Raw genomic sequence first — 24,994 nt, 5'->3', positions numbered from 1 at the left:
AATATCAGTGTTTTTTTCTGTCTCCCTTCCTTTCTCTCTTAATCAATTAATAAACAAATTGAAACAAAGAACAGACAAATTTTCTAACGAACCCTATATGGAATGCCAGTGAAACTATTACAGATTTTTGAGAAAGTAGCTATTACTGAAGACAACCCATCTTTATTTAGAAGTCAGTGAACTGGCCTGACCAGACAGTGACACAGTGGATAGAGCATCAGACTGGGGTGCAGAGGGCCCAGGTTCAAAACCCAAAGTCGCCAGTTTGAGCGTGGGTTCACCAGCTTGCATGCAGAGTTGCTGACTTGAGTGTGCAATCATAGATGTGACCCCATGGTCGCTGGTTTGAGCCTAAAAAGGTCACTGGCTTGAAGCCCAAGGTCTCTGGCTTGAGCAAGGGGTCACTCACTCAGCTGTAGCCCCCTGGTCAAGGCACACATGAGAAAGCAATCAATGAACAACTAAGGTGCCACAACTAAGAACTGATGCTTCTCATCTCTCTCTCCCTTCCTGTCTGTCCCTATCTGTATGTCCGTCTCTTTCTCTGTCACACACACACAAAAATCAGAAGTTAGTGAACTGAAAAAAGGTAAAAGGTTTAAATCCATAGCCTACTGTGCATGCAAATTAGCATATATTTTAGTCTACAATTTCATTAGTTTTAAGAGTCTTAGTTGGGGAATAGGATAAACATCATCCAAAACAGAAATTTAAAACTTAGCCAAAAGTATTATTTTCTCTTGGTTTAGTGACAAGTATTGTTGCTTAAAAAATAAACAACCCCCTGCCCCCCAAAAAAACCTGCTAATGAAATTCTCACTTCAGTCTCATTCTATGAAATCCTATGTCAGACCAACGGGCAAGGGCTATCATGACATCACTTACACCATGCCCTATCTCTAAAGCTAACAGATTTCCCCAAACAGCAGAAGGAACAGAAAACCTTGGTGTTCTCAAGTCTCAAGTAAGTTTCTGTAATGTAGTGTGGCTAGAAATAAGAAATCTGAAGCTTTTATTAAGAGGTTAACAAGTTATTGTACTTGAAAGAAGAAGTGTCCTTCTACCCCCATACCTGAAGGAGTTTAAATTCTAAGAATATGAGGGCAAGGAATGATACTAGTACTTAAGACAAACCAAAAAGGGTAGTTTTTCATACCATCTCCAGCTCTATGAGCTCCAAACTCCTAATTCCCTTTTTAGATAAACACTTTTAAGATCAGAAACACAAGCCAGTTAATGACTGTAACATGAACTGACAGCATGCCAAGTTTCTTTGTGAGTTTGGTGAACATTCATAATGATAATTATGATGCCACGTCATTATTTGCCTGCAAAAGTTTTTCTTTCCTCAAAACACCTTGCTCTTAGAATTTTTTGGTTTCCTTGCACTGAAAGCAGAAGTAAATCCTTAATTATAATGCCACCTCCCTTTTCTGAATAGTGAGGTTTAAACAGTTGGGTGACTTCCAAGTGGGAGGTCTGGGCTGATGGGTTCTGGAGAACTCAGCGATGAGTTCATTCATTGTAGGAAGCCAATCAACAACTGCTGGTTGATACAGTCACAGCAAAGAAAAGGTGCAACGATACTTCCCCCTTTAACTTCTTGAATTCATTTGGTTTTTAATCCCCCCCCCTTTTCTCTGGGGAGTGTGTGTGCTATCATTTATGGCACAGGGACAATAGCACCGTACTTTCCCTGTAGATTTCCAGTATTTTCTATGGAAGTGAGACAGAGGGTGTGAATTCCACAGAAAAGTCTATAAACACCTTTACCTAGGCCCATAGACCTAGGAGGCTGGCTATGATATCCCCTAAAAGGGGCTAGATCTATAGAAAAACTCCCTCCTGAAATCCTATTAGGAAAATATAGATTGTAATTTATGAATAGGTAGGATTCAGAGACTAAACACAAAAGCACCTTTCAGCCTTAACCCAACCCATTACTTAACCCCCCCCCCCCCCAGTCCTTTACTCATTATAAAAGAATAGAAAAACTTTCCATTCCTCTCACATAGCCTCTCACATACCTAGCCTTCAGGTAGTGGAACGTTCTGGGAGTAACAGTTGGGATTACTAATAGATGAAAAATAGTAGACAAACATAGCTTTTACTAGACAATAGGCTGCTAAGTAAGATAGAATCAACAGGGTCTTTTTAGAAGCTTGCGTCAATATTGTTGTTGCTGCCGCTCAAGTTATTGTATAACTGTACTTAATGGCTTACCACCTGATTCATAGCTTAAAGAAATGTACTAACCCTTTCCTGGAATATTTACTCATATTAAAGCAAAAATAACTGTTAATCAATGTATTCTGCATACCATGTGATTATAACTTAGTGTATAAAAATAAAGCTATACTAGGCATTGGCAGAGATGCCTGGCAGATGAGCTAAAAAAGAATTCGGCTCTCTCACTCGATTCGTGCCGATTCCTGTGGGACCCCTGGATGCCCCCCCCGGGGGGGGAGCTGGACCCCGGCAATTCGTGCAGAGTCCACTGGCATGCTGGCACTCTGAAACCGCTTGGGGTGAAGATGAGTTGAGAAAGGGTCACAGAGGAAGAAGCCAGTCTCCATAGGTCACAATTGTGTGGCTGTGTATAGTGCACATACTGCACCCTATGTAACATCTAGCCCATAATAAGGGCTATGTTTTTCCTTCCATTTACTTTTAAATCATGAATGTTGCCTATATGAACACTATTATAACTGCTATGGTTTAAAACACTGCACTTGTAACTAATGTCTCTGAAACTGGGTCACATGAAATCTATATAACCTGAAACTGAGAGGGATTTCCTTTTAGACTTCCTGCCCATATAGCCACCAAGGGATCAAATGCACCAGGGGCTGAGGGGGTACAGAGAACCTAGATAATCATCCCAACCTGATACATGAGGCAACATACTAAAGCACCTGGCACCTGAAGCTCTGTTCCATTTCCTCCCCCACACATCCTGTCGTTCCTAAAGACACCACATCATAGGATCTAAGAGTTGAGGTGGTAATCATTCAGAATGAGTAATTCAACTTGCCTCCCAATTCTCCAAATCTGTAAGGTCCCTTACAGCTCTAGAGCTGTACTTTCGACCACAAGAGAATGAAATTCGTCTTATACAAGGTGATTATCTTCACAAATTCTAATTTAAAGAATCATTTTGAAAGTTGAATCCAGACAATAACATGAGAACTGTAACTTGTAGGTAATACGGTTAATAATGTTTCGAGCAATAAAACGAGCAGAAAAAAGACCATAGAAAAGTGAAAAAGAAAGCACTTCAGTTTAGAAACAGTTTAATATTATGATAGTCACAAAATGTTAAGAAGGAAACATTTTATCAGTGACTAACTTCTGATAAGAATATGGAAAAGGAAGGCACCCCGTTGCGTAAAAATCCAGGCAGTGGGAATGAAAGGTTGCTCCCGTTTACGTCCGGTCCTGTAAACACTGTTCGACCAGCAGGTCGGAGGGAGGTGTTGGGGGCACGCCTTCCCCTCGCCCTGCCCTATCCCCGGGGCTGCCAGTTCGCCCCGAGCACCCCGACATCAGGTGCCAAGTCACAAGTGCAAAGAAACTTCCTCTTCTCGGGCGGGGTGAGGCCCGCCGGCTCTCCAGGCCCCTGCCCCGGAGCCGCAGCCCGCCCTGGTCCCCGACCTCGCCGCCCGCCGGGGCCGGGCCGGGCCGGACGCCCCCAAACCCAGGCCGAGCAGGCGCCGCGCCGCGCCCCGCCCGCCCCCGCAGGCCGGTCGGATCGCGCAGCCGGGCACCTGAGGATGTTGTCCGCGTAGGTGAGCAACAGCTTGGAGGCCTCCAGAAAGGTCTCCGGGGTGTTCTGGCAGAGCTCGGCCACGGCCGGGGACGCGGAGTCCGAGGAGCTGCCCAGCGCCGCCGCCGCCGCCATGCTTGAGCGCCCGCGGCCGTCGCCGCCCCTCGTGCGCGTGTCCCGCACTGAGCAGGCGCCTGGGCGTGCGGCGCCGCTGCGGCGAGCCGGCAGGGCAGGGCGGGGGGCGGTGAGCCGGCAGCGCGGGCTGGGGGGGCGCGAAAGCCGCGCGGGAGGGCGGGGCTTGGTCGGCAAGGGCTGGGGCTTGACCGGTGGAGGGGGCGCGGCGAGCTGATGGGCGGGGCTGGGGCTGGGGGTTCCGCCAGGAGGGGCGGGGTTTGGTCCGAGCGGCTGGGGGCTTGACCCGGGTGGGGCCCGGTGGGCGGGGCGAGGGGCTCCGCCAGGGGGGACGCGTGTTGGTCCGGAGGAGCAGGGGTCTTCACCCCGGCCGGTGGGGGGGCCGCGAGCATCTGATGGAAGGGACCGGACTTGGGCGGAGGAGCTGGGGGGCGCCGGTTCTCGAGGGTCAGGTACTCGCCTCGGCGGGCTGGGGGCTGTGGCGGGACGGTCCGGGATTTTGACCGGAAGGGTCAGGGGCTTTGATTCGAAAGGGTCAGTGCTAGGGAGGTGGAGTGGGGGAGGGGAGCTATGGAGGACTGGCGGGGTCCCTGGTACCTGATGCTCGGAACCTGGGGCGCTCAGAATCCCGCCTCGGAGGTGGGGAAACCCCCTATCCCTACAACCACTGCTTTCCTACGAATAAAAGTCTTTCAGCTTCCTTCTCGAAGACTGTAGGCCTTCCTGGATAGCGGTGGTGCAGGACTCCAGAAAGGAGCAGCAGGCGTTCAAAAACAACCGAGTGTCTGTAAAACTCTGCTGGACTTCTAGTATTTGAATTATTATCTAGAATTAGATGAATGTTTGAACATCTCTTGTATAAGTCCAGGCTCCAATAGTATGGTGGCTCTTTAAAGAAGTTTTTCAAACTGCAGGTTGCAATATAGTGTTTTATGGACTCAATTTACCTTATGGTGTGACCAGCATAAAACATATACATTGTAAGGACAAAATAGAATAGAATGGGGGAAGAGGAAAGACAGTGAAAATCTACATCCCTCATAGTAAGGGTATTATTTTGTGACTCCGTAGGTAGATCATGTGATCCGTGTCCTTTATTCCTTTTAGAAGAGCCTAACCTCTGTAATCCATTCTCTGCCTTACCATGCCCTTCTTTGCAGAAATACCTTTCCTGACCTCAACAAATATTTGTCTTGACCTTATGTTTTTAAGAGACGTTACTTGCCTAAGTAACTTCTTTAACTGTTCTTGATACTTATCTTTTGTTTGCTTGTAAAATTTGAAATATTCTTCCAGTATCTATGAGCAAGGCCCTGAGCTATGCCATCTACTTTAATTACTGTTCCTCTGCCAGATATCTGTGTGAAGTTTTTAACAAACATGTAGGTTTTCAGACTAGCTTTCAAGGACAGTGTTTTTAACTGATGGTATGTTACCAGCTGCTATAACTAAAAATTTCAATGACAAAACAAGAAATAACTTTCTTACTCACAAAATACCGTTTCCCTGAAAATAAGACATCCCCCGAAAATAAGACCTAGTTCAATTTTTTTCAAGCTTAGAAATATAAGGCCTCCCCTGAAAATAAGTCCTAGTGCATCTTTAGGAGCAAAAATTAATACTATATAAGACGCTGTCTCATTTTCAGGGAAACAGGGTAGATTGTTGTACATGGAAATAGAATCACTAGAAATTCTTAATGAATTCAGAGTTTGGCTGGTTATGCTGATGTTTGTGATAACATGACTACAGTATATTAATAAATGTTGATTTTTTGTTCAACAATAAATGTGAATTCTTGTTCATGGAGAAGTAAGACATCCCCTGAAAATAAGACCTAGCACGTCTTTAGGAGCAAAAATTAATATAAGACATTGTTTATTTTCGGAGAAACACGGTAGTTTAAAAACACAGGTATCATTAGTCATGGGACAGCCTTCCTCCCTGTCATGACTCAGGGACCCAGGCTCCTTCCATTTCAAAAACTAGAAGTCAAATATTTTCTGTAAAGGGTCAGAGAATAAATGTTTAAGGCTTTGTGGACATAGAGGCTCTGTTTCAACTATTTAATTGTCTCTGCACGTGTAGTTCCATAAACAATACTTTAAAATGTATGAGCTTGTCAGTGTTCAAATGAAACTTTATTTACAAAAACAGGTAGCCTGCTAGATTTGACCTGTAGTTTGCTAACTTCTGCCATAGACAGATTTATAGAGACTCTTGCATTTAGTTAGTGATTGGACAAAAAGGCCTACCTGCTTAACCACATGAGCCCAGAAATGATATACAGCATTTTCTCTACCTGTTGTTGGCAAAAAGGAAGCCCCATCTAGATAAAAGGAGGGGAGGCTGGGAAATGTAGTCCCTAGCCGAACAGGTACCACCCTATGGAAGGTTGGGGGACTGAGGTAATAATAACTAGCTATTACTACCACAAATTATATTCCTCTTAATTTTTCTTTTTTTCATCAGCATACTTATTTATTCTTATAATAACTATAAAAAGGTTATTAAATACTCTATGGAGCCTTACCTGTGGCGACGCAGTGGATAAAGCGTCGACCTGGAACACTGAGGTCACCAGTTCGAATCCTGGGCTTGCCCTGTCAAGGCACCTATGGGAGTTGATGCTTTCTGCTCCTCCCCCCTTCTCTTCCTCTCTCTTTCTCTCCTTTCTCTCTAAAAGTGAATAAATAAAATCTAATAAAATAAGTAAATAAATACTTATACCTGTATGGTATTTATTTTTTTAAAAGCAACACTTTAAAAAAAATTTTAAGTAAAATCTTAGGAGGAAATCCAGTATATACAAAACACCAAAGTGACCTGACCAGATGGTGGCACAGTGGATAGAGCAGCAGCTTGGGACACTGAGGACCCAGGTTCAAAACCTGGAGGTCGCTGGCTTGAGCTCGAGCTCAACAGCTTGAGTGTGGGGTTGTTGGCTTGAGTGTGGGATCATAGACATGACCCCATAGTTGCTTGAAGCCCAAGGTCGCTTGCTTGGCTGGAGCCCCCTGGTCAAGGCACATCTGAGAAAGCAGTCAATGAACAACTAAGGAGCTGCAACTATGAGTTGATGCTTCTTTTTTTTTTTGTATTTTTCTGAAGCTGGAAACGGGTAGAGACAGTCAGACAGACTCCCACATGTGCCCGACCGGGATCCACCTGGCACGCCCACCAGGGGCGACACTCTGCCCACCAGGGGCGATGCTCTGCCCCTCCAGGGCGTCGCTCTGCTGTGACCAGAGCCACTCTAGCACCTGGGGCAGAGGCCAAGGAGCCATCCCCAACGCCCGGGCCATCTTTGCTCCAATGGAGCCTTGGCTGCGGGAGGGGAAGAGAGAGACAGAGAGGAAGGGGGGGTGGAGAAGCAAATGGGTGCTTCTCCTATGTGCCCTGGCCGGGAATCAAACCCGGGTCCCCCACACGCCAGGCCAACGCTCTACCGCTGAGCCAACCGGCCAGGGCCAAGTTGATGCTTCTTATCTCTCCTTTCCTGTGTGTCTGTCCCCGCCTGTCTGTCTCTCACCAAAAAACCCCCACCAAAGTGGCGATACTCTAGAATTGAAGCAGGAGTGTGTGTGTGTATGTGTGTGTGTGTGTGTGTGTGTGTGTGTTAGAGGGACAGAATGTCATCACCTTAGCCATAACCTTGACAGAGATAATGACCTTGTAGTACTTTTGTGGGGAACCTGCAACCACTGTGAAAACAGTGTACTAGGTCCTGGCTGGTTGGCTCAGTGGTAGACCGTCGGCCTGGCGTGCAGGAGTCCCGGGTTTGATTTCCAGCCAGGGTACACAGGAGAAGCGCCCATCTGTGGGCTTCTCCAACCCTCCCCCTCTCCTTCCTCTCTCTCTCTCTTCCCCTCCCGCAGCCGAGGGAGGCTCCATTGGAGCAAAGTTGGCCTGGGCGCTGAGGATGGCTCTGTGGCCTCTGCCTCAGGCGCTGGAATGGCTCTGGTTGCAATAGAGCGGTGCCCCAAATGGGCGGAGCATTGTCCCGTGGTGGGCTTGCCGGGTGGATCCCGGTCAGGTGCATGCGGGAGTCTGACTGCCTTCCCGTTTCCAACTTCAGAAAAAAAAACAAAAAAACCCCAAAACAAAGGGGAAAATAAAAACAGTGTACTATCATAGACTTAAAATATTGTGATAATACTATACAGTTCATAAAATTTTAGAAATTATTTCAAGGTGAGTCAGAATTTTATTTGAAATCACCTGAAATTTATATCCTTCCAAATGACTAATCTGTTAAAACTCTTGAGTAATTACAGTGTCTCTTGGATACCACCATTTAGAAAGCTAACTAAGGTGATTTATTATAAGGGATTTTGACTCATTATTTTCCCCATCTGCTTCTTCCACTTAAGTCTAGTTAAAAATATTTTAATTCTTTAGTTTCCTTTAGAACTTAAATTGAATGTATTAAGCTACCCTTAATCTATTTATATCCACTATTGCTTCAATCAACTAAAGGATGTTCTAGTATTAATTCAACTTTGAACTTCCATTCTTTTACTTGATTTTTTTTGGGGGGGGTAGCTCTGAAATAATGAATATTTTTCAGAATTCTAGCTTTAAAGCACACCATCTTTAGAATCGACACATGGTGGCACTATTCTTAAATGTAATAGGAAAAAAATAACCCATTACACTTTCCCCACTATTGGTTTTGTCATAAAAAATAAAATGCTGAACTCAATAAGGACCATCAGCAAGAAAGGGGTTGAAGCCTTCCAGGAACTGGTATGATGATTCACCAATGTTATTGCATTAAGTGATTAATCAACAATTATTTGTTGAGCACCTATTGTGTACAAAGCAGTTTTAGATAGGTGACGTGAAACTTTTTAAGGAGGAAAGACAAAGTGCTGATAAATTACATACAGATAGCCCTTTTAGTTGAAACAAGTTATTATAAAAAGAAAAAGCTATTTGGTAAAAAGTGCACTAAATGGTCTGTATGTGCTTATTCATTCATTCCTTAGATCAGTCATTCACAAATATAAAGTGCTAGTAAATGCCAGGCTCTGGTTAGCACAGGCCCTGCTTCAGGGAAGTCATAACGAGTTTACAGCAGTGTTTACCAGCAGCATAAGGGAACTTGTCAGAAAGTCATTCTCAAACTCCATCTTTAAAGGTGAGGACTAGCAATCTGGGCAGCAAAAAGCCCTTCCGGTGATTTTAATGAACAGTCTAGTTGGAGAACTAGCTTAGAGGATGGAAAATGTCACTGTGGGCCAGTTTCATGAAAGAAAATTTTGAATAGTACCCTTAAATTTGGAGGTTAAGGAGGCAAGGAAGGGGAGGATTTCCTAGCTGTTGGAGAACCCCTACACTTTTTTTTTCTTTTTAGAGAGAGAGAGAGAGAGAAGGACAGACAGGGACAGACCGGAAGGGAGAGAGATAAGAAGCATCAATTCTTTGTTGTGGAACCTTAGTTGTTCAATGATTGCTTTCTCATATGTGCCTTGACCTGGCGGGGGGGGATTCCAGCTGAACCAGTGATCCCTTGCTCAAGCCAGTGACCTTTGGGCTCAAGCCAGCGATCATGGGGTCATGCTTGTGATCACATGCTCAAGCCAACAACCCTGTACTCAAGCCGGTTTGCCCACATTCAAGCCATATGAACATGCACTCAAGCCAGCAACCTCAGAAACCCCCAACACTTAATCAAGGATAGCATCTAGCAATGTTTTCTCAACATCTGCATCTTCCTTCTCCGCCATTACTTTACTTAAGGGCCTCATCACCTATCATTCAGTCTTAAGTCTTCCTGTGTCCCTTCCCATATCCCGCAAATCCACCAAGCACACTGCTGCAACATTGATCTTTCTAAAGCACACATTTGGTCATGTTATTTTTCTGGAAAAAGTTTCCTTGTGTTGACCCTTGTCCACATTCTAAGGTCAAATGATGTCAAGAACCAGACAAGTAACTTCAATGTATGAAGTGGCTTTGTTCAAGTCAACAAGGGGTAATAGAGACACTGGTGAAGGGAATAAGTTTACCACCTCTTTCCTAGAAGAATTCAGGTTCAATAAAAGACTGCAGTCCAAATTGGACAAGGACTGCCAGTCTACCATCTCTAACCTAAAGGATCTGTTCCCAAATCTTCAATATGACACCCGAGACTTTAGGATTGGCCCCTGCTTTTACTCTCTTGCTTTCACTGTTGTTTTGTCGTCTCATACCTCAAATTCAATATTGGTCATTCTGAACTAGTACTTTGTGTCAGATAACCACATCTCCAGGCCTTCATTCTACTCCACCTGTCAGGGTGCCCTTTCCCACCCAATTTACTAGACACGCATCTCATTTTCAAGGTGCAGCTCAAGGATTACTTGTTTGAAGACATTCTTGAATTTGGAAGGTAGCATTGACCTACTTGTCCTTTTTGTGCTGGTATAATACTTCTTTTTAAAGATTTTATTTATTGGCCCTGGCCGGTTGGCTCAGCGGTAGAGCGTGTCGGCCTGGCGTGCGGGGGACCGGGGTTCGATTCCCAGCCAGGGCACATAGGAGAAGTGCCCATTTGCTTCTCCACTCCCCTGCCCCTCCTTCCTCTCTGTCTCTCTCTTCCCCTCCCGCAGCCAAGGCTCCATTGGAGCAAGGATGGCCCCGGCGCTGGGGATGGCTCCTTGGCCTCTGCCCCAGGCGCTGGAGTGGCTCTGGTCGCGGCAGAGCGACGCCCCGGAGGGGCAGAGCATCGCCCCCTGGTGGGCAGAGCATCGCCCCTGGTGGGCGTGCCGGGCATGCGCCCGATCCCGGTCGGGCGCATGCGGGAGTCTGTCTGACTGTCTCTCCCCGTTTCCAGCTTCAGAAAAATACAAAAAAAAAAAAAAAGATTTTATTTATTGATTTTAGAGGGAGGAGAGAAAGAAAGGGGTGGGAGAAGTAGGAAGCATCAACTCACAGTAGTTGTTTCTCATATGTACCTTCACCAGGCAAGCCCAGGTTTTCAAACCGGCGACCTCAGCATTCCAGGTAGATGCTTTATCCACTGCACCACCACAGGTCAGGCTAATAATTCTAATATATTCTTCTGTAATACCATGTTTCAGTAATTTGCACATATGCTTCCATGGCTGTCTCCCTCTATTAGACTATAAACTTTTTAAAAGCAAGAACAGGTCATAATGTCGTTGTATGCCAGCTTCTAGTCAGGGGTCTCAAACTCGCGGCCCGCGGGCGGCATGCGGCCCGCCCACCAATTTTGTGCGGCCCGCACACTGGCCCGCAGACTCATCCACGAAGTTTGATTAGTCTGCGGGCCGCACAAAATTGGTGGGCGGGCCGCGAGTTTGAGACCCCTGAGTAGAAGGAAAATAATGTTGATGAAAAGAAAGTACAATCACAGATAACAAAGATGAAAAAGGAGAAGCTAAAGTCCATCCAAACATAGTGAGGTCAGTCTTTAATGGAGAATGGGAGCCCGATCTGGATAGTTTGGAATAAGATTACAAAATATTTAAGTAAACCTAAGAAGTCTGAACAGGAGGCTATGGTAAAGTGGAGCGCTTCTGAAGATCTTGATACAAGAAAACACCATGATGTTATATAGCGAGAAATATGGTACTAAAAACCATGATGTTATATAGCGAGGAATATGGTACTAAATCTTAAACAGCTTTGAAAATATGAAAATTTCCACCCCTTTCAAAATGAAAGGAAAGGATATCAGAGGTAAAATAAAAAATGAAACGACCTTTGTGGTTTTACTTTTGTAAGTGATTTTATTCTTTTCAACAAGATTTTAATTGATTTGTCACTTCTTATCCCAGATAACTTTGTGATATTACAAAAGCAAAAAACTGCACATTAAAACTGTATGTTTCATATGACTTTGGCTTTAAAAAAGTTGTAGGTCTTTTCACACTATGATTTTAAAATATTACAATAAAAGAGCAAGTTTGGGTATTTCTCATCAAGTTTTAAGTTATAACTACATGTGTTTATCTTAAAGTAACTATCATCATTGAGTAGAAGTCATGCTAAGAAGTGACTGAACACTGGGTGAAGGATGACTTAAATCATACTGGGCCTGACCAGGCGGTGGCGCAGTGGATAGAGCGTCGGACTGGGATGCGGAGGACCCAGGTTCAAGACCCGAGGTCGCCAGCTTGAGTGCGGGCTCATCTGGTTTGAGCAAAGCTTACCAGCTTGGACCCAAGGTCGCTGGCTCGAGCAAGGGGTTATTTGTTCTGCTGTAGCCCCACGGTCAAGGCACATATGAGAAAGCAATCAATGAACAACTAAGGTGTTGCAACAAAAAACTAATGATTGATGCTTCTCATCTCTCTCCGTTCCTGTCTGTCTGTCCCTATCTATCCCTCTCTCTGACTCTATCTTTGTCTCTGTAAAAAAAAAAAAAAAAAAAAAAAAAAAGATTATACTGGGCTTCACTGAACTATGTTAGACAAAAGATATGTGGAGACCCATTTCAACCCAGTTCTAACCAGGAAAAGCTAAACTTGACCCTGATTCTTCTCTGGACCTGGAAAAAAAGGCCAAGCACTCTAGTTGGAAACAATCACTTCAAGAGACATTGCCCAGAAAGAAGCAAAAAGGTTGGGAGGTTCAGATGCAGATTATATAGCCAATCCTTTAAAGAACAAAACTGGGAAGGCCTGTGAGCAATAGAGATGGTTATCTAAACGACACCTTGCTGATTTCTTGCCTTTCAAAATATTTTCGTAGGCCTGGCCTGTGGTGGTGCAGTGGCTAAAGCATAAACCTGAAACACTGAGGTCACTGGTTTGAAACCCTGGCTTGCCTGGTTAAGGCACATATGGGAGTCGATGCTTCCTGCTTCTCTCCCCTTCTCTCTGTCTTTCTCCTTTCTCAGATGAATAAATAAAAAAAATCTTTAAAATATTTCCATATTATATTTCCACTCACAGATTCATAGCCAGCTGTGAGCAAATAAAGATACTGAATTTTTCAGACACTGAGAAGTAAACTTCTACCCTCTTCTGTTGTCTCTGTTTTTGTCAGACATTGGGTGTGATATTTTGAGCAGTGCTCCAGATCTAGCAACAATTTTTCAAAAGTAAAAGTAACTATTATTGCAGAAACATTATTTATTGCATAAAATATAGTCCACAATGCTAAACAAAAATAAGGGGAGGGGGAGATTACAACTATCATACATCCTTGCTTGCAGACCTTAAAAAAAAATGTATGTACACTTCTTTGTATATCCTATCATAGTTTAAACATCTTTCCAAATTTATCTTCATTTAGAACATTATTTTAAATAGCTGCACATTTAGATGTACCCACAGAATACATATCCCATTTTCTAGTGTTGGGCATTTTGTTTAGTTCTTTACTATGGTAAATAACTCTAGAAGGTACATTAATTACTTTAAGACTACAGTAATTTCCTTCTGTCCTAGGATGCTAGTAGAATATGACGGCTGTTTTTTCTCCCACAACAGGGGAACATGTGAGCATTATCATGACAAAAACAAATGCCCTTTGTGATGGGCAAAAATGCCATCTCATCCCGTTAGGTACGCATTCTTGATTAACTTTCCATTCCTAAGGTCGCGAGAGAGGCGATTTCTCGAGGTCACCGAACCCAGCGCCTCCCACTGTCTTGACCTCCACCAAAGTGACCCGGAGAAAGGACAACCGGCCGTAGGGACTCGGAAGTAAGGCATCCATGCGCACGCGCCTGCGCGTGCGCACGCGGGTGTTGTCGCCAAGGACGGCGGCTGCGCGAGTGGCCGGAGGGCTAGTTAAAGGTATTGCCTGCTGGCTATTGTGGTTATTCCTTCTCTCCATCGCCAAATGGGGTCGGGATTAGATAGGGATAGGGTCTAATCACCTGAGGTCTGGCTTCTGTTCCTCTCGACCGCTCTCTTACGGTGTGTGATGGTGATTGAGAGGCGCTGTGGGGGATTGGCCACACCTCTTTGCTCCCCGCCCATGGCCTCCGCTGTCCCCTAAACCCTGTTACCTCCACGTTTTGAAGATCAGCAAAGCCCACTTACTCCAATCTCAAAGAATAAACCCTGAATTGTATTGAGTGTCACTGACACCCGAAATGCTATTTAGAGTGAGGCTTCGGTAATCCTGAAAAAAGATTCTTCCTGCAGCCCATTATAAGGCTCAGAGTGCCTTTCTGTTTTTCATTGTATGATTCTGCTGTGGTGAATTGAATGAATTATCATTTCACCTCTTTATCTTGGAATGTCTGAGGGTGCCCACTGTCTAAAAAGGGAGTTAAGTCCTAAAAGGTGGTCTAATGATACTAGCTGATGTAACACTATTTTCCCTGTGCTTATTAACAGCTGACACCTAACACCTGAATGAACATCTCGGCTATTGTTTCTTACTTAGGCCTTGAAACTGTTTAGACAACATTACCAACCAGGCGTTTTGTGGTCTGTTACCAGAGTGTGTTTCTGATCATCTGAATCTCAACCATGTTTTCAAACTGCTTACAGAATATTCTAAAAATTACAAACCCTCATCTTCTATATTCAGGATTATGTCACCAACTAATAAGAACTAAAAGGAGGTTGTTCGGAACTGTGCCAACACCCAGATTGCACAGGCGGGTTGTCATTACAGGCATTGGCTTAGTGACTCCTCTTGGTGTTGGAACTGAACTGGTTTGGGACCGCCTGATCCAAGGAGAGAGTGGAATTGTTTCACTGGTTGGTGAAGAATTTAAGAATATCCCTTGCAGTGTTGCTGCTTATGTGCCAAGAGGCTGTGATGAAGGTCAGTTCAATGAACAAAACTTTGTGTCCAAATCAGATATCAAGTCCATGTCTTCTCCCACCATTATGGCCATTGGGGCTGCGGAGTTAGCCATGAAAGATTGTGGCTGGCATCCTCAATCAGAAGCAGATCAAGGGAGTACTGGTGTTGCAATTGGCATGGGAATGATTCCTCTTGAAATTGTTTCTGAAACTGCCTTGATGTTTCAGACCAAAGGTTACAATAAAGTCAGCCCATTCTTTGTTCCTAAGATTCTGGTCAATATGGCGGCAGGTCAGGTCAGCATTCGATATAAACTGCGGGGCCCCAATCATGCAGTGTCTACAGCCTGTACCACAGGAGCTCATGCTGTGGGAGACTCGTTTAGGTTTATAGCCCATGGTGATGCTGATGTGATGTTGGCTGGGGGTACGGATTCTTGCATTAGCCCCTTATCTCTTGCTGGGTTCTCCAGAGCCCGGGCTCTGAGCACAAACTCTGATCCTAAGTTGGCATGTCGACCATTTCATCCAGAGAGAGATGGTTTTGTAATGGGAGAAGGTGCAGCTGTGCTGGTGCTGGAAGAACATGAACATGCTGTTCAAAGAGGAGCCCGGATTTATGCAGAAGTTTTGGGCTATGGACTCTCAGGTGACGCTGGTCACATAACCGCCCCTGATCCTGAAGGAGAAGGTGCCTTAAGGTAAATACTTTTTTCTCTTCATTCAAATTGTTTTTTTCAAATAGATTTTTTTGTATGTGTGTGACAGAGACAGAGAGAGTCAGAGAGAGGGACAGATAGGGACAAACAGACAGAAAGGGAGAGAGATGAGAAGCATCAACTCCTTTTGGTGGCATCTTAGTTGTTCATTGATTGCCTTCCCATATGTGCCTTGACCGGGAGGCTACAGCAGACTGAGTGACCCCTTGCTTGAACCAGCGACCTTGGGCTCAAGCTGGTGAGCTTTGCTCAAACCAGATGTGCGGGCACTCAAGCTGGTGACCTCGGAGTCTCGAACCTGGGTCCTCCATGTCCCTGTCTGATGCTCTATCCACTGTGCCACCACCTGGTCAGACTCAAATAGATATTTTATTAGCGTGTCAAATTAGGTGAAATTGTACTATCTGACCTTAGTGTACAGTATCTGTTGTTCCATTTCAGACTAAACAGTGTTTTTGAGTTCTTTGCTTTAACATGTTTTAAGTATTTGAAAGCATTTGAAAATTATTACAAAAATTCAGTTTTAGTTAATGTCAAAAGCTGTGAAGAAGGCCACATGTGTCTTTGCTGGCTTTTCATACCTCCAGTCATGCTTTAAAAATGTCAGACTGCTCCCTCCCACAATCCTCCTCTGGCCCTTCATCAGACTTGGACAGTAAAGTCAGCCCTTTCCTCTAGATGTGTCTGGTCTGTGCTTCATTTCAGCAGGGTTCTGCTGTTATTAAATCGGCACTTCCCAACCTTAGAGTATTCAGGGTTCTTATTAAAATGCAAAGTCTGAGTCTGTAGGCCTAGGGCCGTTTGAGCTTCTGCATTTCTGACAAGCTCCCAGGTGAGGCTAATGCTGCTGGTCTCAGGACCATACTTTGAAAAGCAAGTTGCTGGTTGTTATAGAAGAGATAGTGATTTAAGTTAAAAAGAAAAAATCCCTGTTAATGTGTTAGCTAATAGATTAGCCTGCTTAGATCATATTATATTGTAACCAGTTAAATTAGCCAAGGATTGGCAAACCTTTCTGTAAAGGGTCAAGTAGTAAATATTTTTGGCTTTTTGGACCATAGAGTGTCTGTGACAACTACTCAACTCTGCCTCCTAGTGAAAAATCATTTATAAACAGTTCATAGATGAATGCGTATATTCCAGTGAAACTATTTACAGAAACAGACATCTGGCCAGAGCCACAGTTTACTGACCCTTGAAGTATACTTTTGAGTCTTAGCGTGTAGTTGCTTGCACTAGAAATGTGAAGTAGCCAGCTAGATGAAGAAATAATTATGTTTAGATGAAACCTTTCAGTACACTTTATGTTAGATTGTAAGCTGCCTCTTATGGAAATTATATGCAGCCCAGAGATCAGGAAATTAAAAAGAAAGTGTTGATATCCATAAGCTTTTCAGTGGTTCTTCTGTATAAATGTTTTATTTTTGGACTTGTTTGTTTTTGGCTTGGCTTTGACCTTCATTTATTAGAATTCTTACTGCCTAAAATAAAGAGGATTTTGAAAGGTTATTTGAAACACTGAAGTAATAGTGCAGACATTTTTAGATTATTGGGACATATGCCAAGTTTTACATTTAAATATGAGAGAAAATTTTAACGTAGTTATAATTTTTTAAATCTACATTCACATGCATGCACGCAGGTACACAACCCCCACTGATAAAAATTCCTAGAAGAAGTAGTATTTTAGCTGGAATCCGTGTGTTCTTTTTCCCCCAAGGGAAAAAGTCATTTAGGATAAGTGGAAATATATTTTGTTAGAGATTATAAAATTCATAGGCTGATATGTTTATCTCTTGGTGATGAATCAGTCCAGGGTACTGGGGGTGACTAATTATTCCCAAGCAGATGGCATTCTAACACAAATGGTAATCCAAGATGGGGTTCTGTTGTTAGACAAAGGTTTATTTTCATCCAGTGTACTTGAATAGTTCTTTCTCATAAGCCGTGCGCATAATGAAGCCCATGTTAAAATGACACTTGGTTCTGATCAATTTCCTCTGTTACTCTATTAGATGTATGGCTGCGGCCGTAAAGGATGCAAATGTACGGCCTGAAGAGATTTCCTATGTCAACGCACATGCTACTTCCACACCGCTGGGAGATGCCGCTGAAAACAGAGCTATCAAACATCTTTTCAAAGACCATGCCCATGCTCTTGCCGTTTCCTCAACTAAGGGAGCCACGGGCCATCTGCTGGGAGCTGCAGGGGCGGCTGAGGCAGCGTTCACTGCTCTGGCTTGTTATTACCGGAAACTACCGCCTACTTTAAACTTGGATCGTACAGAACCAGAATTTGATCTCAATTATGTTCCACTAAAGGCACAGGAATGGAAAACTGAGAAAAGACATATTGCGCTCACCAATTCTTTTGGTTTTGGTGGTACCAATGCAACACTTTGTATTGCTGGCATGTAGGACAAATCGTTGGTAATTAAACATTGATTTTTTTTAATGTTATAAGCAAATTATATTAAGTGGAGAAATTCTATGTTTATATAAATGCATATACTTCTATATCAGCATCTGGATACCCTTTATCTGTGTCAGGGTGTCTCAGTCCTGGCACTACTGATGTCTTAGACTGGATGATTCTTTGTTGGAGAAAATTGTCCTTCACATTGTAGGTACTCCATATCATCCATTCTACCCTCTACCCACTGGATTGCGGTAGCAGCCCGTTCCCCAATTGTGACAACTAAAAATGTCTGTAGATATTGCTTAATGTTTCCTGGGGTGGGGGGCAAAAGGGTCCCCATGAGATTAGCACTGGTCTCTGCTTTTCTTATAAGCTAGATCAGTGGTTTTCTTTTTTCTTTTGTAAAGATTTCATTTATTCACTTTAGAGAACGGAGAGAGAGAAAGAGAGAAGTGGGGGGAGGAGCAGGAAGCATCAACTCCCATATGTGCCTTGACCAGGCAAGCCTGTGGTTTTGAACTGGCAACCTCAGCGTTCCAGGTCGACGCTTTTCCACTGCACCACCACAGGTTAGAATAGATTGGTGGTTTTTAACTGCAGGTCCGTGGGCAATTTCGTGCTGGTATGCAAAAGAGTTAACCACCCTGATGTTGTATTAAATCAGTGGTAGTCAATCACTAGTGGGCGTTCCAGCTTTCATGGTGGGCGGTAGCGGAGCGACCAAAGTATAAATAAAAAGATAGATTTAACTATAGTAAGTTGTTTGATAAAGATTTATTCTGTCTAACTTAGCGAAAATCCAACATAAAGTACTTGGTAAGTAATTATCATTATATGCTTTAACTTGCTGTAAGTCTGCTTTATAAATTTTATAAAGTAAAGTTACTTCCCTACTTTATAAATCACCATTACTGTGGAACCGGTGGGCGGTTAGAAAATTTTACTACTAGCAGAGATACAAAAGTGGGCGGTAGGTATAAAAAGGTTGACTACCCCTGGATTAAATTATTATATATACCCAATGATGATATATCTGTAGTCTTTGCACAACAGCAGGGTAGTTACCTCATTCACAGACCAGAATGAAATTTCTGGCAGAATGGCACTGGTCCATTGACCAGCAGTTGAAAACCACTGCTCTAGGTCAAACAACTCTATGACATTTCACCTTCTCTTGTCTCTTTCATGAACATCTGGTGAGGCCTGACCAGGCGGTGGTGCAATGGATAGAGCATTGGCCTGGGATGCTGACAGCCCAGGTTCAAAACCCCAGCATCACCAGCTTGAGCACGGGTTCACCAGCTTGAGTGTGGGGTCACTGGCTTGAGCATGGTATCACAGACATGACCCCATGGTCGCTGGCTTGAGTCCAAGGTCATTGGTTTGAACAAGGGGTTTCTCACTGTGCTGGAGCATCCCAGTCAAGGCACATATGAGAAAGCAATCAATGAATAACTAAGGTGCTGCAACAAAGAATTGATGCCTTAGCCTGACCTGTGGTGGCGCAGTGGATAAAGTGTCAACCTGGAAATGCTGAGGTCAGTGGTTCTAAACCCTGGGCTTGCCTGGTTAAGGCACATATGGGAGTTGATGCTTCCAGCTCCTCCCCCCTTCTCTCTCTCTGTCTCTCCTCTCTCTCTCTCTCTCTCTCTCTGTCTCTCCCTCTCTTCTCTAAAATGAATAAAGAATTGATGCCTCTTATCTCTCTCCCTTGCTGTCTGTTCATCCTTCTCTCTCTCTCTCTCTCTCTCTCTCTCTGTCTCTCACTAAAAAAAAAGGTTTTTTTGGTAAGTAGCTGCTCTGTGCTTGGTAGGGTTGCTGTATGATGTAACTTCCGGCACACCATTCCCATACAATATTTAGGAAAGGATTACAAATATACCAGTAATGAAGTTTGTATTACTGATCAGCAATAATCTAGTTACTCCTTACTTACCTAGTTGTTTTTTTCATATTATCTATACTGAGATTCAGTTAATTAGTAGAATTTTCCTAAACTCTCAAGCCATCAGTTCTCTGAGACAAGGAAGTGAAATTGGTTTAGCATTTCTTACTTTTTTTGTATTGATGATGGTACCTAGTGATTAATGGAGATAAGGATCCTTAGAAGGTGAAACCGAACTTGACGATTCAAGCCGCATCACCTCGGTCCACCTCTGACTTTGCTGCAGTGATAGTAGGTAGTTTTTGTGTTTGCTTCCAACATTTCACCACAAGTGCTGGCGGTACTCCTACTTGTCCATGTTGAGGCATTCTATAAAGCCAACAGATCTTTCATCTGCATTGACTAGAGGCGTTAGGATGGGAAAAGACACAAGTTTCCTAGAGGCAACAGCCAACTTCTGAGTGGTGGGAGATGGTGTATCAGTGTCTCACTCTCCTTTCTGAGGAATTTCTAAGGTTCTGTGCAATTTCTTAAAGGGTTTGTAGTGAGATAAAACGTCAGTGCTGGCCTTGGCTGGTTGGCTCAGTGGTAGAACATCAGCCCAGCATGTGGATGTCCCAGGTTCAATTCCTGGTCAGGGCACACAGGAGAAGCACCTGTCTGCTTCTCCACCCCTCCCCCTTTCCCTTCTTTCTCTCTTCTCCTCTGGCAACCCTGGCTATATTGGAATGAGTTTGCCCTGGGCACTGAGGATGGCTCCATGGCCTCTGCCTCAGGCACTAAGAAGAACTCGGTTGCTGAGCAACAGAGCAACACCCCAGATTGGCAGAGCATCGCCCCCTAGTGGGCTTTCTGGGTGGATCCTGGTTGGGGCACCTGCGGGAGGCTGTCTCTACCTTCCCTCCTCTCAGTGAAAAAAAAATAAAATAATAATAACATCAGTTCTCACAGTGTTAACTCAATAATAATACCCACTTTAAGGCTTTATTTCCTTCTCTGTCCCCCTTTCCATATTTTTTATCCTGCTTCTAGGATTGACCTCACAATCTAATCACCTTATTTTAGGGTCTGCTTTCTGGGAAACTCAAACTAAGGAAGCTTGTTTTGCAGTGGGGGTTTATACATCAAAGGGATAGAGTGAATAAATGTGTATTAAACAGAATGTGTATTTCTGCAGAAGTGAATAGAGTTCCCCACGTTTTAATAGACTAAATAGATTGCCTACTCACTGACCTGACTGGAGCACTTTGTCCTTCATACGTCTTAAGACTTCAGCCATATTCATTCAACAAGCAGGGCTAATTCTCATTGGCACATGTTGACTTTTTTAACTAAAAGTTGTTCGGTGCTAACATTGGATCTGCTTTTGTGCTGGCAACCAGTGAGGAAGTGATGTGTCAGGAGAGGTTACCTAAAAGAAGCTGAGGCCATAAGGGTGAATAGATCTCAGCCAGGTTAAAGGGGAAGAAAGGCAAGGAGGGACAATTATTCTGGTTAGGAGGGATGTAGTGTGGAAAGGTTAGAAAAGTTAGAACATTTGTAGTAAGCATAATTCATATATCCTGAGATGGGGGAAGAGTAGGAGATAAAGCCAGAAAATCTGGTGGAAGTCAGGTCACAAAGAACCTTACAAGGCAGTAAGAATAATGGGAAGGTTTTGTAATATGTCGACTTGGCTAGGCTGAACTACATTTCCAAGAATTCTTTTCATTTTATTTTTGGTAGGGCTGGCCATGGGAGCTTCTTGTGAGAGATTTTGGAAGTGAAAGTGAAGCTGCAGCCATTCTGTAGTTCACTGTGTTGTGGCTTTGCTGGCTCACCTCCTTGAAGGGAGGCAGCGCTGAGCCAGCAACTGCTCCACCTTCCCGCAATCCTCAGGGTCCCTGACTCCTGGTTCAGGGATGTGTTTAACTCCGTGATGATGGAGGCCTCCAGCTTCTGCCCCCCATACCACCCAGATCGGAAGCAGCAAGAACTGACAGGTGTCAGTTTATTCTTGTGATTGTGAGTTCCAGTTTGTTAGTGGAAATTCCCATTAATCTGTCCTTCCCAACTGCCTGCCCCGTGGACTTCAAATTCTGTATTATCAGAAGATAATATGTTGACAGAACAGCTTTACAGAGACTGTTTAACCAGTTCTCATAATTGTGTAAGGTCAAATCCCTATGATAAGTATATATATATGATATGATATATCTATCATAGTGGTTCTGTTTCTCTAATTGAACCCTGACTGGTGCATGTGAAGAAGAATGGGAGTTATTGCGAGTAACGATCACATCTTCTTCTAGAAACATCATTCTAGCTGCAGAGTGAAGAACAGATTGGAGGAAAGCTTGGTTCCTATATGGAATCCAGTTGGGTATTGCAAAATCCAGGTAAGAAAAGATGGCAGCCAGTATGATGCAGGATATTTTCTTTTTCTTTTTTCTTTTTTTGTTTTTTAAGAGAGAAAGAGAGGAGGATAGACAGACAGAAAGGGAGAGAGATGAGAAGCATCAAATCATAGTTGTGGCACCTTAGTTGTTCATTGATTACTTTCCTATATGTGCCTTGACAGGGGGTGGGGGGTTCAGCAGAGCAAGTGACCCTTGCTCAAGCCAGTGATCTTTGGGCTCAAGCCAGTGCCCTGTGTGCTCAAGTCAGATGAGCCTATGCTCAAGCAGGCGAACTTGGGGTTTTAGACCTGGGTCCTCACTGGCTCACGCTGACACTCTGTCCACTGTGCCACTGCCTGCTCAGTCAATGCAGAATATTTTCACCCAAGGTTCTTCTAAAGTTGAAAATTATGGGGGGATTTTTGTTTTGCTTTTCTTAAATGTTTGTTTTTTTAAATCAGCTTTACCAAGCATAATTTATACACAATAAAATACAGCCATTTTAAGTGTAGAGTTAAGTGAGTTTTGAGAAAGGTGTACACTCATGTAAACACAACCTCAAAAATATAGTCCATTTCCATCACTGGAAAAATCCCCATGTCCCTATAAAGTCAATCTCCCCATCTCCAGATGGTCACTGAAGAGCTTTCTTTCACTACCGATATGATTTGTTTTTCTAGAATTTTATATAGGCCCTGGCCAGTTGGCTCAGTGGAGAGAGTGTGGGCCCAGTGTGCAGATGTCTGGGTTCAATCCCTGGTCAGAACACACATGAAAAGTGACCATCTTCTTCTCTCCCACTCCTTCTCCTCTTCTCTCCCTCTTCCCCATCTAGCAGCTAGTGGCTGGATTGGTCTGAGTGTCAGCTTCAGGTGCTGAGGATAGCTCAGTTGGTTCAAGCATGTCTGCCTCAGGCACTAAAAATAGCTCAATTGATTTGAGCATCAGCCCGAGACAGGGGTTGCCAGGTGAATTCCGGTTGGGGCACATGGGGAAGTCTGTCTCTCTATCTTTCCTCCTCTCACTTAAAAAAAAAAGAATCATATTAAGTAGTCATAGAGAATATATTCTTTGATGTCTGGCTTCTTTCAATGTTTTTTGATATTTATACATATCATTAAGTATATCACTAATTCATTTCTTATTGCTGATTTTTAAAAAATTTTATCAATGTAGATATTCTTTTTACTTTTTCCTTAATCTCTACTAAGCTTATTTTTCTATTTTACTTTCTCTCATTCATATTTTTTAAATATGTATTGCCTTTGAACGGAAGACAGGATTTAAAAAATTTATTAGGACTGTGACAGCTTCTAAAGTAAATAATCCTTCCTATGAAAATCACAAATATACAAGGATACAATTACACAAAGTATATATATACATACACATACACACATGCATACGCATACACATATAGGCATACAGGGTGGGGCAGAAGTATAACCTACCAAATTTATTCTCTTATAATTGAAGATACATTGCTTGTAAACAATTCTGAAGAAACTACCAAGATAACCAATGCCCCATAATCTTGGTCCCAAAACTGAGTGTTTAGTAACTAGAAAAAATGCTTTGCAGCCTCCACAAATTATGGCTATGAGGGTTAGCCCTGTACTTACTTCTTTTGCTAAAAAAACTCTTTTTCCTGTGAATGATTTCCTATGGTATAATGCCAAGAGTATATGACTACTTTTGGACCTGACTATCCCCCCCTTCCCCTAGGGTGGGGTTACAGTTAAGGGGGAAAAAAAAAAGAACTTAAGATAATAAAAGTAATAATAGTTAGCTTTTCCATCAGCTCAGGTCCTCCAAGAAGAAGATAACAAGGAAATACCTTCTGTGCGAGAAATGTATTGGTGGGAAGGCCTGTGAAGGATCAAGGAGGAGGGAGTGAGAGAAGGCGGAGGGCACCTTCCGACCATGTGTGATAAGACTAATACCTGCAAGGAGGGGCAACAGGAAAGAAACGGGATTGGGTTGAATGGTCTCAGACTAAAGTGCCATTTTAAGACGTTTTGGCCAGGCTGATGGGAGCTCTTGATCTAAAATCTCTCTTTAAAGGAGTTCCACAACTCTCGGGAATGGCCCTGCGGTAGGACCCGCATGTGGTGGGTCACTGGCTGGGAGCTGCCTGGACACAGCAGCAGGAGTTCTGGGCTGTGCATTTTTCGTGGTCACTATAATCCATCCCTTGCTCCAGAGCCATCTGGTCTGCAATCAAGTTCCAGGGGTAGCTCCTCCGTGGTTCCTTTCTGAGGGAATAGTTAGATGAGGACAGTTAGTTAAACAAATGATAGTCCCTGATTCTGTTGTTGGTTTCAGGTTCATACTGGCACTGACCTACTTTTCATTCTAAATTCCCATCACATTCAGCTCTTATTTTGACAGACCTTGGTGGCTTCTCTACAGGTCTCACACAGCTTCGTTTCTGAGGGTCTGGGTCCTTGGCCATCACAGCACATGGTTGTCAGACAGTGGACGCTTCTGTGTCCCAGACCACTGGAATCAGGAGTCCAGGGATGTCAGATTTTCAAAAACATCCTTTTCTTCTAAACTGTCAGCAATTGCTAACATACACCTTTATGAACAAAGAGAAAACGTTTCTCTTTCTCTCCCTAACCGATCCCTCCAGAATTCAGAAACTCTTAGTATTCTTATTTTCATGGTGATACAGTTATTTGCATAAATTCAGTAAGAATCTGTTCTCATAACAGGAATGAACTTTAGCAGCCAGTGGGCTGAACTCAGAGCTGTTTGGCTGGTGGTCACTCATAAGCCCATGAACCCTTTGCACTGAGAGTTGGGCTGTTGTATAGGGAATAACCCTATGGTTTGGACAATGAGAAGCCAAGGGGGTGAATGATCATGAATAAGCCCATATGGAGTTAGGATTTATGGAAAGACATTTGTGTCTACCTGCAAGAGCTAGAGGCATTCCTCACCTTCTTCCACACCCCAGCACATAAGGCGG

The 24,994-nt window shown here is 43.6% G+C and overlaps 2 protein-coding genes across 8 annotated transcripts in view; one reads left to right on the top strand and one right to left on the bottom strand.

Annotated features, from left to right (window-relative positions):
• The window catches only part of NGLY1 (N-glycanase 1), a 56,289-nt gene extending 52,245 nt beyond the window's left edge, over positions 1-4,044 (bottom strand). For both annotated transcript variants that reach the window (XM_066246069.1, XM_066246071.1), the window contains exon 1: positions 3,768-4,044. In XM_066246069.1, the coding sequence (XP_066102166.1) occupies positions 3,768-3,901 (134 nt within the window). In that variant the 5' untranslated portion in view covers positions 3,902-4,044. The remainder of the gene's footprint in view (positions 1-3,767) is intronic.
• On the top strand, positions 3,405-20,804 carry OXSM (3-oxoacyl-ACP synthase, mitochondrial). 6 transcript variants are annotated; one of them, XM_066246076.1, is made up of 4 exons: positions 3,405-3,788; positions 13,453-13,653; positions 14,486-15,320; positions 17,354-20,804. In XM_066246076.1, exons 2-4 carry the CDS (start codon positions 13,572-13,574, stop codon positions 17,754-17,756), a joined length of 1,320 nt encoding a protein of 439 aa, XP_066102173.1. In that variant the 5' UTR covers positions 3,405-3,788; positions 13,453-13,571; the 3' UTR covers positions 17,757-20,804. The 6 variants fall into 6 exon arrangements, with proteins under 6 accessions (XP_066102173.1, XP_066102172.1, XP_066102169.1 ...); XM_066246075.1 differs by having other exon boundaries at positions 3,406-3,788; positions 14,252-15,320; XM_066246072.1 differs by having other exon boundaries at positions 3,406-3,788; positions 14,203-15,320.
• The last annotated feature ends 4,190 nt before the right edge of the window (positions 20,805-24,994 follow it).

This window comes from Saccopteryx bilineata, chromosome 10 (assembly GCF_036850765.1).
Source record: "Saccopteryx bilineata isolate mSacBil1 chromosome 10, mSacBil1_pri_phased_curated, whole genome shotgun sequence".
In the NCBI taxonomy this organism is placed as follows: Eukaryota; Metazoa; Chordata; class Mammalia; order Chiroptera; family Emballonuridae; genus Saccopteryx; species Saccopteryx bilineata.
The sequence above is the reverse complement of the archived record's forward strand: the minus strand, read 5'-3'. Positions and strand labels throughout refer to the sequence as shown.